A 17641-nucleotide genomic window follows, 5' to 3' on the forward strand; every position below is an offset into this window, starting at 1 on the left:
TGGTTAAAGTGGTATAACTTGGGGCTTCCCTGGTGGCGCAGTGGTTGGAAGTCCGCCTGCCGATGCAGGGGACACGGGTTCGTGGCCCGGTCTGGGAGGATCCCACATGCCGCGGAGCGGCTGCGCCCGTGAGCCATGGCCGCTGAGCCTGCGCGTCCGGAGCCTGTGCCCCGCGACGGGAGAGGCCGCAGCTGTTAGAGGCCCGCGTACCGCAAAAAAAAAAAAAAAAAAAAAAAGTGGTATAACTTGGATTTTTTAAAAGATTTCTCTGTTTGTCAGAAAGGCCTATGATAAATTGTAAAATAGTATCTTTAGATGATTTTATCTATTTTGACTTACTTTTTAATACATCCAGTATCTTAAAGTAATACAGCTACTTCTTTTAAAATATAGGCATTTCAGTCTGTTGATTTGGAAAGGACTTCTTCGCCTATATTTATTCCAGATTTTTACAGAATCTTATGGCATTGTAAAAAAAAAATTAGTGTACTTAATACACTTTTGAGTTCTCTGTAGAATCCAGTGTTTAAGAAAACACATATTTGTGGAACTTCTTGGACTTACACTCTCTCATGAGGTAGCAGGACAGTTGGAACATCTGTGCAGATGGCATCCCTACAATTAGCCCTGGAAGAAAAGCATTGCCAGCAGCAGTTCTAAATAATTTATGGAGAGCGAGTTGGAAACAGCAAAAGAAGGAGTGTTTCAACTAGAATCCCGGACACGTGGTTTTTCAGTCAGATGCTGAAAACCACCAGGAACTCAGGGCAAATAACATCTCTTATGATTAGAAGCATTCACTAGAAGCAGCCAGGATTTTTTTTTTTTTTTTACGTCTTTGCCCCACCTTGTAACACATCTTACTCGCAGAGTTTTCTTTTTTATTGCGTTTTCAACTTTTCTCCTCCCAACCTCGTGAAGCAGGGCTGCTAAGGTGAAAGTGTTATCATGAACCGTCTCAGTTTCTTGTTTGTTTGTTTTCAGATGCCTGGTCCCCGATCTGTTTGATGGGATTAGGAAAGCATGGCCCCGAGAGAAGGGAGGGAGCTGCTTTTAGTAACTCGGCTGGAGAAAAGTCACCTAGAAATGATGAAGGGAAACAAATACTTGGTTCATCTCCTTTACCTTCTTCTGCTTGAAATCCACACTTTCTATTTTGAACAGATGAAATCAGTCCCTTGTTCAGTATGTATTGAGGGCTTACTACGTCCCAGGCCTCGGGAAGATGGCACTGAGCAGAGCAAAGGCAGGCGCTGGCCCCATAGAACTGTCGAGATCTCTCTTCCTTCCCCTTTATTTCCATTAGGCTGAGGTTCTGGGAATGAAGGCTTATTTATGTCTTATTTGGTTTTTGCGTCCCTGGTGGCCACCACCACAACTTGAGTTGTCCTGTTCGCTGTCCCATCCCCAGGGCCCTGGCCGGTGCCCGGCAGTGGTGTCCCAGCAGGGGCTGTGCAGTCGACATTCGACATTCGCAGAATGAGTCTGTTCTGGCCCTGATTCTCCATCTTTCTTCCCCGAGGACTCGGAGTGGTTTTTTTGGTACAGCTGGGCACCCCAGAACAACCTGCCGGCGGTTAATTAATGGTTTCTTGCCCCTTGACAATTCCCGTGCGTTTTGTACTGCGTCTTGGCAATTGTAGTTCTTAAAGGCAGGGTTTTCCTTTTCCACTTCCTCCGTGCAAGTCATTTAAAGTTCATCCCCCGCTCACATCCTTACGTCCAGGTGAGGTGGCTGTTCACTTCCAAGTCCTGTTACAGCGCTTTTTCCCTCTAAAGACCCCGTTGGTGTCTGGTAACAGGCTTTCCTCCGTCACTTCATCCATTTCTAGAATGTCTCAATCCGCGCTTATAATATCTCTCATTTTCACTGGGTGCTGAAACTGTTGAGGCAGTGGCCTCCAACTGTGTTGCTTTGCGGGACGTTAGCAAACCTGAAACGTGCCCCTCTTTTGAGATTAGATGACGGTAGGTATAGAATCTGTGTCAGAGTTCCCGACTTCCTTCGCTCTCATGCTAATTAGGGGCAGTTTTGCTGCCTCGAACTGCAGTTGGTTCGCTACGTGACCGACGGTGAAGTTGACTGCTGCGTAATTCAGGTGCCCTTACATGCTGGATGCCGTGGCGTGATCCAGCGGAGCTCCTTGGGTTCCACTGACCCTTCTTGTCCTTGGAGGAGAGGTTGGACATCTTCGCCCTCGTGCAGCTCCAGCTGTAGCGCTGCAAGATCTCAAAGGAGAAATCCTTGTAGATTGGCTTTGCAGCTCTCTAGCAGTCTGTCTCCTCACCGCTGTTCGTCAGCTTAAAGGATTTTTCCCTGTCGTGCCTAAGACTCTGAATTCGTGAACAGGGTGAAACACAGACCAAGAAGCAATATGAATCCCCCCTCCCTGCCAATGAAGAAAGTCTGAAGAAGAATTGCTGGTGTCATTTCTAGTGTTTTGGTCCATAGCGCTGGGGAGTTTTGAAGAAGTGGAGGAGGGCAGTTTTTCCTAAGGCTAAATTTAGCCATTGCTTTGGAAAATCAGAGCGGTACAGCTTGTGCCTTATCTCCGGCCGGGCCTCACCCTCTCCTCTGCACTTGGACGTCTTCAGTAGCTCGCCGGGGAAGAGCAGCTCCCTGCACTCCAGCGGCCCCTTGATTCTGGGAAGGAATCAGGCGACTTTCCCCGTCTTTCTGAGCCTCCTGCAAAATGCAGGAGGCTTCCAAAGCAGCAGCTACGGTTCTCTACAGAAATAGCCCAAGTCATGACTCCTTTGCTTCATCAACCCTTCCTGCCAGCTCAGCCAAGGGCTGGAAATGGAACGAGAGACACGGCCTCTGGTCCCCAGTCCAAATAGCAACAGGAGGGCACATGTGTGCTCAAGCCACAAATAACGCGTTTTAAAATAGCAGATGGGATCTGGTGATCGCGCCTTCATTCATTTACCTGCCAAGGCAAAACTTGCTCCTCTGCTCTGGCAGTAAGGCCGGCGGTCGCCCGGGTCAAGCCGTTGGAATCACAAGCTCCGGTTTGCAGATGTTATTTGTCGGCTGATTTTCAGGCCCTGCAAAGCCATGCCCGCTTTCTGAGGCTGTTCTAGAAAATGTCTCTTTGGTCTCACACGGTAAAAATGTCATGTCTCTAAAACAGCTTAACCTGTTAAGCACTTTCGTAACTAATTAGATCAAGGTGTGCTGCCAGCCACTGTGTTCCAGATACTCCGTTTCACCAGGGAAAAGTAGGAATACCTAGAAGGTAGGGATCTATATTTATAACGTGACGCTGAATGGATAAAGGAAAGTGACGTTGCCGTGAAATTCCAGTTTGTGTCTACGAAGGGTCAGATCTTCCTCAGCTTTTCTGCCAGGGTCTTCACCAATACAGTTACATTATTTCCTTACCTGATCCCCCAGGAAAGGGCAGCCAGCCAGGCAGATGCCTAGAGCTTTTTCACGTGCTTTCAAGGCACCTCCATTGGGTTCTGAGCATTTTGACTGTTCCTTCTTTCCCCGGGGGCTAAGGGGTAAAACTGGCTAACTGGAGTATCGTCCCTGGGAGCCCACTGTGGAGAGCAGAGGTCACTCAGAGCCCCTGCCCCAGAGTTTGAATGACCTCATCCACAAATTGGCTTCTGAAGAAGCTTAAATTAGAAAAGAATATTCCTTTCCACTGACTGGGCCCCCATTCTGTATCTGATACCAGGGATACAAGACTTGCAGACAGCTCGCTCTGGTAGAAATGACATGTGTAAGAAAATAACTATACACAGGACACAGAGCGAGACATGACGATTTGCTGGGTAGACTGGAAAGCACGTGGGTCTGGAGTCTAACCTGTGCTCTAATCCCTGCCCTGATACTTAGGACCTCGCGTAAGTAACACATTTTCGGAGCCTCAGCTTCCTCATCTGTAAAAGAAAGAGGAAGATCAGAGTTGTTTTCCAGATCAGAAATAACACATGTGGAATGTCTGGCCTACGTAGATGCTCAGTGGCAGCTACACATCATAAAACTGAAGGGATGTTTGAGCCACACTCTGAAGAATAAGAAGGTCGCCACGTGGACATGGGGAAAGGTTGGCATCACCCGAGGCGCAGAAACACGTAAGGTTCCTGACAGCTTTGGAGAACAGTGAGTATGAGAGGACCCCTAAAAAGCAGCCCGAGGCCGTCAGCAAAGAGCCTCCCCTGCCGTACCAGACACTTGACGTTTTATTTGTAGGTCACAGGGGAGGCAGCTGAGTGTTTTTTAGCAAGAGTATCTGATATAAAGTCAGAAATTGCTTCATTGGGCTTCCCTGGTGGTGCAGTGGTTGAGAGCCTGCCTGCCGATGCAGGGGACACGGGTTTCGTGCCCGGTCCGGGAGGATCCCACATGCAGCAGAGCGGCTGGGCCCGTGAGCCATGGCCGCTGAGCCTGCACGTCTGGAGCCCGTGTTCCGCAACGGGAGAGGCCACAACAGTGAGAGGCCCGCATACCGCCAAAAAAAAAGATAAAAAAGAAATTGCTTCATGTTGTATTGCTCAGTACAGTCATGAAAATCAATTCAGTTCCAAGATTTAAAGTGCGTTGTGCACAATCTATAGGAGGTTATGGTCACTAGGTGCGGCTGAACACCTGAGACCAGCACTAGCCTGAGTCCAGCTAGTCGTTGGTTCCTGACACAGACGCTTTCTCTCATCAGATGCCCAAACACTTGGGATTCTCCAGTTTTACAGCAGCAAATCCCAAACCTTCTAAACTTAGAATATACTGCGGGTGTCTGACTTCATGAAGTTTTTTCTGTGTTAAAACTTTGGTACTGCTTAGGAATTTTAGGTCGATATTGATTGGGGACATTTTTAAAATGAGTCGCTTTGAGGGTTAGGAATCCCTGTCAAAGAGAGATGCAGAGATGACCCATGACTGCTGCTGTGCTGTGTGACACTTTGTGTGGTAGCCCTGAGGAGACACTTGGACAGGGTGAACCCAGCAAGAGTAAAGGGGACATGAAGCGGGCCAGCAGTTGGCTGGAAATGTTTTTTCATCTTCTTGATCTCCGTAGTACTCAGAGCTATTCTGGGATTAGGAGTATATTTTTCTTTATGTTTTCTAGTGTTGTTGGAAAACTCTAGGAACTGAAGGATAACAAAGTAGTTGGATATACTACATGCTATATCCTGTACCTGTACTTCTGAGATACAGAAATTAGGCCTAGGCTTCTCTCTTTGTAGTTTGATGTATCAGGAAGATTTCTTTTCAGCATTTATTTTATCGACTTATTATATCCAGGTAACACAGTTACTTCCACCATCATTTTATCTATGTTTAAAATGCCCCCTAGAAGGGTAGAATGAATACTGCAGTGCTGTGTTAGAGTTGGAGACATTGTATGAACTCATGTTTATTTTCATATAGATAGAAAAATAATTATAGATATGTGTGCATACATGGGCTGTTATACTTACAACTTTGTCCTGGCTCTGTGCACTGAGAGGGCCCAGGAGCAGTGACACTCCAGCAGTACTGAGCACACCTAGCACCCGGATCTTGGTTTCTAAATGCCATTCTCCAGTAAAAGAAACCAGGGCTCCCTAGAGAGACCGCTGATTCTAGGGCTGGGACAGGGAGAGTACAAGGTGAGCCTGGAGCATCCGGTAATGCCAGAAAGTAAGGAAGTGCTCGAAAAAGAAGGGAAAAAAGCTGAGGGTATGTCCAAGGGACACAGGAGCCAGCTTGAAAGAGCTCCCAGTGGCCACGCTGGGACCATTGGGGCAATTAACGTAGTATCGGATGATGACCAAAGTGTAAAATAAATATCCGTGAGTTCATCCAAGTACAGATAAAAGGTTGATCAGGTAAATAAGCCAAGAAGGACAGATCTCCCTTCTAGGAGAATCCACATAATATGTGTGGATACTCTATCCACAGGGTGGAGCTTAATTCTCGTCCCCTTGCTCGGCCGGACTTAGGGACTTGCTTCCAAAGGATAGAGTAGGGAGAGAGGAAAATAGGAACTTTCTCATGGAGCACTGTAGGTTTATAGAGCAAATGATCACGGTCTACCTCAGCAGTCCATCATCATTTACCCCTGCTTGTGTGATGGGCAGGGCACTTCCCCTCGGATCCTCTAGGTAAAAACCCGTGACTCCAGTCTAATCATTAGAAGACATGTCAGGCCAACTTCAAGGCAGGGACATCTACAAACTACTTGACCAGTAGTCTTCAAAACTGCTCAAATTGTGACAGATGAGAGAAGAGAAAGGCGATTTAACAGCGAAATGCAACATGGTATCCTTGGTTGGATGCTGGAACAGAAAAAAATACATTAATTCTAATTCAGTTCTGATGGTGTGGTCTAACTCAAGTCTATAATTTAGTGAATAGGAGCGATATACCAGTGTTAGTTGCTGAGTTTTGACAAATGTACCCTAATTGCGTAAGATGTTCATATTAGGGGAAACTGGGTGAAGGGTATGTGGGAACTCAACTACCTTTGCAACTCATCTGTGAATCTCAATTATTAAAAAAATTTTTTTAAATGTATTATTATTTTTTAATGTTCCAGAGGTATGACTGGGTAAAAGGTCCCTTTTTTTTTTTGTCCAATAGTAGTTCAGACTTAAGAGAGTCTGACCACTTTTAGAAATTCAGTTTATTTCATCTTCACGGGCAGCATAGATAGTGATATTCCCATTTTACAGAGGAAATTGAGGTGCAAAATGGTCATTATTTTTCCAGAGTCACACAGTGACAGGATTAAACCTGGAGCTCTTCTCTCTACTCCAGTGTTCTTTCCACTATGTCATCGCTGCCCAGTCTAGAAATGCTGCTTCTGCTAAAAAGGGTGCAGCTCGAACAGGCTCGGGAAGAGGCTTGGAATGAACCGTGAGCCAGACTTGCTGCAAAGCCATCAGCATCATTTACCTTTTGTCTGGGGTACAGGTAGGTGGGTGCGTGTGTCTTGAATGTAGTGGGAAGGAATTGCTGCATGATAGTTGAAAGATCTCATTCCCTGGAACCACACAAGTAAATAAACTGCTTTAGAGAAAAGCAGGAGGCAAAGGCAGGCACCTGGGAAGACATCCCACTCAGAAGAAAAAGAAAGTAATAAAGAGGTAAGATCTGATGGGGATGAGAGAGGAGTGCCTGGTTAGCTGCAGAGAACAGTGCAAGGAGGTGGATTTTAAATCGTTTTCGAGTGTCGTCAGGTCTGAATTGGCCGTGTGCTTGAGAAGATGCACAGCCCAATGCTGTTGGCAGAGCCCGTGTGGACGGACCGGATATGATGTACAGGAGGTGACATTTTGCATGTCCACATTGGGTGGGAACCCGTGCTTCTGCTCGAGCAGGTGGTCCTGGGGTCCTTCTTTAACAAGCACTGGGGTGGAAAGGATTCATTCTTGAGGAAGGAGGCTGGGGTCTTAGAGCAGCAGTTCTTGAAATGTGGTCTCAGACCAGAAGCATCAGCGTCACCTGAGAACGTGTTTGAAGTGCACCCTCTAGGCTCACCCAAACCTAGCAAAACCAACACCAACACTAACACCAAAACAAGCTGGGCATTGCCCCCACCAGTGTGTTTCAAAAAGCCCACTGGGTGATTCTGATGCCTGCTGGCACCTGAGAACCACTAGGCTGAGCAGACGCCTCCGCTCGGGTGGCACACTGCCTGCAGCGGGCACGAGCCGGAGGGTGAGCACCCAGACACCACTGCCGCCGCAGGGGGGGCCCAGACGTATAACCCTGGAGGCTCACGTGCTTCGGGAAGTGGGTGCCCTCAGCTTACTTTCCGTGCAGCCGGGTCTCACAAGGGAGCAGTCCAGTCGCTTCACTCAGACTGTCCTAAGGACAGGGGGGTTGCAACCCCTCAAAGCTGAATCACCGTTGGCTCTGTTTGAAACATCGTGGGCAAGACTGCAGCCAAATTCATCAGCCCCCTCAATCTGTACATTATTTGTTTTCCTCTCCTCCCCGCCTCCACAGTGCATTCATTTAACAACCCAGGTTCATTCAGGCTGCAGAAATTATTTGTTGGCCAACAAAGGAGCACAGGGATCTCTTCACTAAGCCATCCCCCAGTGCCTGGTACACAGTAGGTGCTCAATAAATACTTGTGCATGAACAAATAGATCTTCAAATGTACTTTTTTCATGAGAAAAAGTTTTTTGCTTCTAATTGTATTACCCTCATCCTATAATTTCACACAATATACAATTAAGATGAGAGAGAGCTCTGAAATTGCCAAGTGTTTTGCAATAATGTTTTAGTTAATAAAGCTGTAAAGCCCGAAACAAGCATGAAGTTGTTGCTTTTGACTTGCCAGTCATGGAGAGCTGGACACCATCATTTTATCCATCGGAGGAAGCCTCGCAGGGGAAAGGAAGTATGACCAGAAAGGCTCCGATTCTTGATTCACAGGGTGGCACAGACCTGACTCTCTGGGATGCCAGCTCAGTTGTTTCCTGTTTTAATCATCACTACCTCCCCCCTTTGGAGTCAAGAGGCTCAGAGATGCCGTTCTGCACGATATAATTTTCTTAAGAGGCAAAAAAACTGCTTCTGAATATCTTCACGAAGTGCTTCTCAGAGCAGCTTAATCACACGCAAGAGCTGACTGCACAGTCCACTGTGGCGCCGAAGCTGGACACGCAGCCCAGAAGCAGGGAGCCAGTGACCCCTGGGGCAGACAAGGCGTCGTGGTGACAGTGTTTTGGCGGGGAGATGCATTGGCAGGGCCTGGCTCCGCGATGTCGGGGAGGGTCGGTCTGCAGTGTCCACGCTTGGCAGGGGATGGGTGGGGGATGGGTGGAGTTGGGGGGACGAGCCGGGGCTGCCTGCACTGTCACCGCCGCAGCCAGAACAGAGCCACCCCGACGGGCGGAGCACAGCCGGGTGGCGAGCTCTGTGCCCTTCTGCCCCTTGGCATGACGTGGCATGTTAATCTTGGCCGCTGTGCTCCAGACAAGTGCAAACCGATCTCCGAGAGAAGCGAATCGGATTCTGAACGCTCACTTAATAGATGCAAGATTTGCAGGCTGGCAGAAGAAATCATCAGAACATGGCTATAGAGGCTTAAGCTGTTTCAGTGGGATGAGTGAGGGTCTCTGGGTGGGTTCAGAGATGAGTGGTTGTCTGGCTAGCAGGATCAGCAGGAAGCAGGGAGAATTTATAAACATACCACGAAGGATAACTGCTGCTCCACTTGGGATCACTCTTTTTTTCTTACCTTTTTTTTTTTTTTTTTTTTTGCGTTACGCGGGTCTCTCACCACTGTGGCCTCTCCCGTTGAGGAGCACAGGCTCCGGACGCGCAGGCTCAGGGGCCATAGCTCACGGGCCCAGCCGCTCCGCGGCATGTGGGATCTTCCCGGACCGGGGAATGACCCTGTGTCCCCTGCATCGGCAGGCGGACTCCCAACCACTGCGCCACCAGGGAAGCCCGGATCACACTCTTTTTGAAAGGTAAAATTCTTTGTCCTCAGTTGGCTCCAGATGGAGAAGTCCCACATTCTACAAAATTTCCATTATCTAATGAGGAGGGCATGGAGTAAGGATTCTAAAATCAACTCTGAAGTCACGTTGTTTTCCATTAGTGGTCACAGGATGACCACGGCCATGGCCAGTGCATCACAAGCAGATCCATTCAGGGTTACTCCCCCATCCGTGACTGTGCCACTGAGGTGCTTAGAGGGTCCTCAGAGTTCGTCACACCTGTCTGCATGAAATTGGAACAGAGAGACGTTACCTTTCACCTGTAAAGAGGAAGGATTTTTTCCTCTCATGTTGTTCCTGGAAATAGCTTACTAAGAAAATAATACCACAATTCTTGAAAAGCAGTCTACCTCCTCTTGCTTTTGTGGTTTAGAGAAGTGAGATCAATTTGACATTCGGTATTGAAAACTTCCCCGTTTTCAATACCGAATTGAAACCGTATTTACTATCTTTTTACTTTGAGAAAAAAGTTCCGTTCCCTCGGGTAAGTCCGTCTAATCCTTGTGCATCTTCTCTTCCCATAAGTTTCCCTTCCTGTTGTCACATGGGGGCTTAGCTCCGGGTCCTGGAGACGGAGAAGCCAGGTATCTTTTCATGCCTCAGTGTCTTCATCTGTAAAATGAAGACAGTGACAGGACCGGCCTCACACAATGGCCGTGAGGGTAAATGAGTTAACATTTATCAAGTTATTTACACAGTGACTGGCACGGATTCGGTGTTAGCTCCGTCCATTTTTTAATCTCTCGTAGGATCGATACGCTTTACCCACTAGTGTCAGGATTTACAGTCAGGATGGCAAGGAACGCTGATAAAATATTCCCCGAGGGTACTCCTTTTCATGATTCAGTTGTCTGTATTTGGAAAATAGTGACTCCATTAGCAATTTTGAGGAAGAACTATGTTGTCACAGGTGTTTGATCAATTTCCCAAGACATTTCATTCACATGCCACAAGGTGATGCTGATGGCTGGCACGTTTATCTGGGACTTACCCATGTCCTGAGCATTTTCATCTGTTACTTCATTAAATTCTCTCAACACCCCTTGGAGGTAAGGACAGTTACTATCCCCATTTAAGAGTTAAGGAGGGCTTCCCTGGTGGCGCAGTGGTTGAGAGTCCGCCTGCCGATGCAGGGGACGCGGGTTCGTGCCCTGGTCCGGGAAGATCCCACATGCTGTGGAGCGGCTGGGCCCGTGAGCCATGGCCGCTGAGCCTGCACATCCGGAGCCTGTGCTCCGCAACGGGAGAGGCCACAACAGTGAGAGGCCCGCGTACCGCAAAAAAAAAAAAAGTTAAGGAAACTGAGACACCAAAGGTTTTGTTCAAAGTTACACAACCATCATATGGCACAGCCAGTGTTCTTAACTGTGTCCTGATTGGTCCTTACCCCCCTCTCCAGCTTCATCTTCTGCTCTCCTCTCTGCTGTGGTCCAGCCACATGGCTTCTGCTCCTGGAACGTTCTGCCTCAGGGCCTTTGCATTTGCTCTTACCTAACCCCAGCTCTAATGTATGTGTGTGTCTGTGGCTAGAGCCTGGATCAGAAAATCTTTTTTTTTTTTTTTTTTCCAGTGTGTGGGTAAAAGATACTACTTAAAAAAAAAATCTAGATATCTGTATCTGTGTGGGGTTGTGTGTGTTCTTCTTTCCCATAGTGATTGCTTTCTTCCAGTGATTTAAATTAAATTGTATTCATTTCATTTGTTTGCTCTAGGGGCCTTTCAACCAGATCTCTCTTCAAGGTTTCCATTGGGGAATTTGCCAAAGAAATGAGGTCCAGGAACCTGAAACCAGGACCTTGACAAAAAGGGGTTTTCTGTTCCTTTCGCTGAGAACTTTGGGCTGCTGTCGAGGCTGCAGTCTTATGTGAAGTGTCAGGGTCACTACCGCACTGGAGACATCCAGCCTGGGCAAAGCCCGGTGATTTGGTTGGGTCGGTGGCCATCTTGGATGCCCGTCCTGCAGGCTCGCCTAGGCCACGTGTTAATGGCCCTTCTTCCAGAACACAACCTCACTCTTCCTTGTTCTGCCCTAGATAACCAGTTCAGGATGTCCATCCTTGAGCGACTGGAGCAGATGGAAAGGAGGATGGCTGAGATGACCGGGTCCCAGCAGCACAAGCAGGGGAGCGGAGGAGGGAGCAGCGGAGGGGGCAGCGGTAGTGGGAACGGAGGAAGCCAAGCTCAGGTACGAGTCTGCGCGGACTGTCGCCTTTCATGGTGTCTAATGTTTTATTGATGTGCGAGGCTGTCGATCACAAGTCCCTTCTCTGCTGCTGCTGGCACCCTTCCTGGAAGAGGCAAGAGGCAGGGGGGTGCTTTGTAGTCCCTGTGTTTCTGAGTATTCAACTCTGTGTTAGGGAAGAAGCCTTGGACTGTGGGGCTTCTCAGTGGTTCACCTTCCTAAGCCTTGAATCACTTACTGATCTCAGAACTCACTGCAGTTATCTGACAGCGGGAGGGCGGGCATCCAGTGACAGAACAGAGGCCAAGCGATGACTCAGATTCGCTGGGCTCAGAGTTCAATTAGAACCTATTTTGTGTTTTGTGTTCTATCTTTATCTTAAGTATAAATAGAAAACATAATTGTTTTATAAGGGCCCAGAGAAACTGTTTCTGTAATTTTTCAGTGCAGAATAGTAGAACATTATACATTCTGTCGTTGTTACAAATGCTTTTTCATCAGTTCCGGGATGAACGCATTATTATTGTCAGGTACGGGGAAATCATCAAATATTATTTTAGAGTCCCGTTAGTCTTGAAGGCTTTATGTCAATTTCATTTAGGAGCTTCATTTTGGGGAAGTTTCCTAGGCAGAAATTATTTTTCAGGAGGCCCTAGAATAAATTTTTTTTAATTAATTAATTATTATTATTATTTTTTTTTTGGCTTTGTTGGGTCTTCATTGCTGCGCGCAGGCTTTCTCTAGTTGCGGCGAGTGGGGGCTACTCTTTGTTGCAGTGCATGGGCTTCTCATTGCGGTGGCTTCTCTTGTTGCGGAGCACGGGCTCTAGGAGTGTGGGCTCCGTAGTTGTGGCGCACGGGCTTAGTTGCTCCGTAGCATGTGAGATCTTCCCGGACCAGGGATTAAGCCCGTTTTCCCCTGCATTGGCAGGCAGATTCTTAACCCCTGCGCCACCAGGGAAGTCCCCTAGAATGAATTTAAAGGGACTGATGGTGTTTCTTACCTCCACCACTGAGACATCACCTAAAAACCTCAAATAATTCCCCCTCTTTCTCTTCAAGATTAATGTTGATTTTTTTCTGAACAATTATATTTTAAAGTGAACATTTGGAGTTTTATGATCCTTGTAAGTATCAAGTATTAGTAATATTTTTAATAATAGATGAAACGCATCTATTTCATCACAATAGATGAAAACAAAGCATACGGTACCACACCCCCGAAACTAACCTTTTTCCGGGAATTTCCTTCTTATTTCTCTCCTTATCTTCAGAAATCAGTGGAAAAGGAAAGACTTGGCACAAAGGAAAATATCATTAAGGCTTCCTGTCCACCTGATACTACTGTTTTATAAAAAGAAGTAAACATTATTTACTATCTATCTCATGGCTAAAATAAGAGATTCCCACGAAATCCTTTTTCTTTCACCAACAAAGGCTGCATAAAGGGAATGGAGAGTAGTGTCATTTTATAACTCAACTATCTGGCAACTGGCCTATTGTCTGATCCCATATTAACTGCTACTGAATACTCTTTCATCAGTTTAAGCTGGCTTCGATAAATATCTGTGTCCACCTTATGTGATAGAGGTGGAGCTGTTTTTGTTAATGCAAAGAAATTCCCTCTTTGCTTACTACCCAGTGACTTCCGTGTGCCCCTGAATGTGTCTGTCTGGGCCTTTCGAGTCAAGGTCATTCTGCTGAAGGTCGGGGTTGCCCAGCTGTGCTCCTCTAAACATGTCACGACAGTTCTAGTGAGGGTGACATTAACCGTCCTCTGCCTTTTTATTTTTGCAGGCGTTTTTTTTTTTCCAGATTTCAAAACAAAAAACAATGAGGAGCAACAGTGTTTCTGTAGTAATTGAATTTCATGGGGTTTGTAACTGGACAAAATACCTTTAAAATAATACCAGAGAGGAGAATTAGACCAGAAGGGCCATTTATTCGGGGTGGGGCAGGGGCGGGGGGTTGTGAAACGTAAAAGTGCTGGAGCAGAGACTCAGATAAGCCGTTGAGGTTCCTAACTTTGATTTTATTTTTCTTCTTTCACAACCTCCTTTTACAAAAAAGAGAAGAAAGCCAGGTGGCTAACATGAGTGCATTTCTCTTTCTCGTGTGCCTCTGTGGTTAGCAAGAACGCTTAAATTTCAAGGTCTCTCATGCCTTCCCCAGTGTCCTTTTTGTTTTATATAAAGGACTGGATTATTACTGGATTTTTTAAAATCTGTTTTTTTGGTTTTTTTGCGGTACGCGGGCCTCTCACTGTTGTGGCCTCTCCCGTTGCGGAGCACAGGCTCCAGACGCGCAGGCCCAGCGGCCGTGGCTCACGGGCCCAGCCGCTCCGCGGCATGTGGGATCCTCCCGGACTGGGGCACGAACCTGTGTCCCCTGCATCGGCAGGCGGACTCTCAACCACTGCGCCACCAGGGAAGCCCTAAAATCTGTTTTTTCAATTGAGATATAATTGACATATAAAATCATATTAGTTCCGGGTGCACAACATGGTGATTCGGTATTTGTATACATTTCGCCAAATCATCACCATGATAAGCCTAGTTAACACCCATCATCACACATAGTTACAAACTTTTTTTCCTTTTGTGTCGAGAACTTTTAAGATCTGCTGTCTTAGCAACGTTCCAGTATGCAGTACAGTCTTATGAACTATAGTTGCCATGCTGTACATTACATCCCCAGGACTTATTTGTTTTATAACTGGAAGTTTATAACTTTTGACCCCCTTCACCCATTTTTCCCACCTCCTCCCCCTACCTCTGGCAACTATCAGGCTGTTCTCTGTATCTATGAAGTCAGGAGGCTTTTGTGTATGTGTGTGTGTGTGTGTGTGTGTGTGTGTGTGTTAAGATTCCTCATATAAGTGGCATCATACGGTATTTGTCTTTCTCGGACCTATTTCACTTAATGTAATGCCCTCAAGGTCCATCCATGTTGTTGCAAATGTATTACTGGATATTTCTAAGTGCTTCTTTAGGGAGAAAAATCCCCATCTAAGTGACTTAATTCTCCTTCAGAAGGAGCAGGGGAGTCAGGAGCTCCAGGCAGCCGGTGGTGGAAGCATAAGTTACCCTGCCTTACTCTCCCCTGACAGTTTACTGCCTGCAGTGTTTACTTCAGCTGGGAGGCTGGGGCCACGTTTTCTGTTCGTTTCTTTTTAGCAGTATATACTTTCCCTGAGCTGGATCAGCACGAAGCTCACAATCAGAGCGTCAGCTGCAGCAGACAGACTCTGACGTCCTTAGAGTTACAGAAAATTACCGTGTGCCCGGCTGCGGACATGTGCCGCTGAGCTGGACGCAGCACGTTCTGTTCTCCCTTTCGAGATGTCTTATTTTCAGCTTCATGCTTCCCGTTTTCCGCTGCAAATCATAACGCACTGGTTTCCCACCCCGGCATCCGAATGCTGACTTGGTACAGGGCCTTTGGTCCTCCGATCGGAACACGTGCCATTTCATTACAGTGCGCGTCTGGCCCTGGGACCCTGGGGAGCTGCTTTGAGAGCCGCGTGGTTGTCGTGTGCGAGAAGATGATGAGCCGGGCCTGCTGGGCAAAGTCCAAGCATCTGATCCACTCAAAGACTTTCCGTGGAATGACCCTCCTCCACCTGGCCGCAGCCCAGGGTTACGCCACCCTCATCCAGACCCTGATCAAATGGCGGTAAGGCTGGGGCCAGACGGACGCTGTCATCCTCACCCCTCAGCAGGCGTTCCTCTTAGGGTGTCCAGTGGTGGAGGGAAATCTGGCTATTCGGGGAGTGTGGTAGCCTGAGAGCAAAGGGCTCTCTCTGTGGACAGTTCCAAGAAGTTCTATGAACTTCTGCCCGAGAAGTCCTGAGTGAGATGTTGAACTAAACATTGGACGTTTGTTTTTTTTTTTTATAAATTTATTTATTTATTTTTGGCTGTATTGGGTCTTCGTTTCTGTGCGAGGGCTTTCTCTAGTTGTGGCAAGCGGGGGCCACTCTTCATCGCGGTGCGCAGGCCTCACCCTGTCGCGGCCTCTCTTGTTGCGGAGCACAGGCTCCAGACGCGCAGGCTCAGTAGTTGTGGCTCATGGGCCCAGTTGCTCCGCGGCATGTGGGATCTTCCCAGACCAGGGCTCGAACCCGTGTCCCCTGCATTGGCAGGCAGATTCTCAACCGCTGCACCACCAGGGAAGCCCAACATTGGACTTTTTATTTCCCCTGGGCCTCTGGCAAAACAGAGAGCCCAGAGCGCCCTAGGGAGTCTGGGACGCTATTTCCTCACGCCAGGAATGTGAGACGCCCAGTTTGGTTTCATCTCTGTGGGTTTCATAACGTTCTGGTATTTTTTAACGTGGATTCATTGTGCAGTAATTTCTGGTGCTGTTCGTTCCAGCACAAAGCATGCAGATAGCATTGATTTGGAACTGGAGGTTGACCCCTTGAATGTGGACCACTTCTCCTGTACTCCTCTGGTAAGAAATGGGTTCATTTATTCCCCGAACTGTTTTTCTAGGCTGGCATAGGGATGTGCTTGGTTCCCTTTGTATTATCCCTCGTTGAACATACGACACGTATCAGAGCTACTTTGTAATGGTAACGTTTTATGGCCCCATTGAGATCGGTGCCAAGGACCAATTAGTCAATTGGCAGCAGTGGCAAAAGTCAAATATGTTTTTTAACTCGTATTGAGGAAGCTCGCTTTGTCTCTCTCTTTTTTCAGATGTGGGCATGTGCTCTCGGGCACTTAGAAGCAGCTGTCGTGCTGTACAAGTGGGACCGTCGGGCTATCTCTATTCCGGACTCTCTAGGAAGGCTGCCTTTGGGAATTGCCAGGTCAAGGGGTCATGTGAAATTAGCAGAGTGTCTGGAGCACCTGCAGAGGGACGAGCAGGCTCAGCTTGGCCAGAACCCCAGAATCCACTGTCCTGCAAGTGAGGAACCCAGTGCAGAGAGCTGGATGACCCAGTGGCACAGCGAAACAATCCACTCCCCAGAAATACCCAAAGGAGTCACCGTCATTGCAAGTACCAATCCAGGTAAACATTTTAAAGGATTACATCCCAGAACTTGGCAGATTTCCCGTTTGCTTTCGTGCAGCTACCCTCAGAAAAGTCCATAGGATATTCACGTACATTTAAGGGTTTGGGGTTTTTTTTTTTTTAGTGTTTCTAATTTTCCTTTTAGTTATTAGAATGCCTAGTGCTTCCCCCGGCCCATCCCACCCCAAAACTGCAGAAAGTAGAAAAAAAAAAAAAATCTATGTTCGTGCAAGAAAGAACTACAGATGTTGGAGGAGGATTATCTGAATATAGTATGTGCTGCTGGGGAATATTGAAATGTTAGGGACATGTCTTGAGTTCTGGCTTTGCACTTTGTGTCTCTCAGGCATAGAGAAAGTGTTAATTCTTTAGGATTCCTAATTGTATCGCCTGTCCTGACTATCCTTTCTACTGTACTTTTCAGAGCTGAGAAGACCTCGGTCTGAACCCTCTAATTACTACAGCAGTGAGAGCCACAAAGATTATCCAGCTCCCAAAAAGCATAAATTGAACCCTGAGTACTTCCAGGCAAGGCAGGAGAAGCTGCTTTCCACTGCACTGAGTCTGGAACAGCCAAATATCAGGAAGCAGAGCCCTAGTTCTAAGCAGTCTGTCCCCGAGACAATCAGCCCCAGTGAAGGAGTGAGGGACTACAGCCGGGAAATCTCCCCTCCCACTCCAGAGACTGCAGGATTCCAAGCCTCTGGATCTCAGCCGGTAGTAAAGTGGAATTCCAAAGATCTTTACATTGGTGTGTCTACAGTACAGGTGACTGGAAATCCGAAGGGGACCAGTGTAGGAAAGGATGCAACACCTTCACAGGTGCGTCCACGGGAACCAATGAGTGTCCTGATGATGGCTAACAGAGAGGTGGTGAACACAGAGCTGGGGTCCTACCGTGATAGTGCAGAAAGTGAGGAGTGCTCACAACCCATGGATGACATACAGGTGAGCGTGGGGAAGGTAAACCTGCAGAGGCTGGTCC

At 47.4% G+C, this 17641-nt stretch overlaps 1 protein-coding gene across 3 annotated transcripts in view; it reads left to right on the top strand.

Moving 5' to 3' along the window:
• CAMTA1 (calmodulin binding transcription activator 1) overlaps positions 1-17641 on the top strand; it is an 890922-nt gene that overhangs the window by 848253 nt on the left and 25028 nt on the right. For all 3 annotated transcript variants that reach the window (XM_060013510.1, XM_060013514.1, XM_060013520.1), the window contains 5 exons: positions 11487-11638; positions 15113-15309; positions 16011-16089; positions 16338-16653; positions 17081-17604. In XM_060013510.1, the coding sequence (XP_059869493.1) occupies positions 11487-11638; positions 15113-15309; positions 16011-16089; positions 16338-16653; positions 17081-17604 (1268 nt within the window). The remainder of the gene's footprint in view (positions 1-11486; positions 11639-15112; positions 15310-16010; positions 16090-16337; positions 16654-17080; positions 17605-17641) is intronic.

The sequence above is a fragment of the Delphinus delphis genome, chromosome 1 (assembly GCF_949987515.2).
Source record: "Delphinus delphis chromosome 1, mDelDel1.2, whole genome shotgun sequence".
Classification (NCBI taxonomy): domain Eukaryota; kingdom Metazoa; phylum Chordata; class Mammalia; order Artiodactyla; family Delphinidae; genus Delphinus; species Delphinus delphis.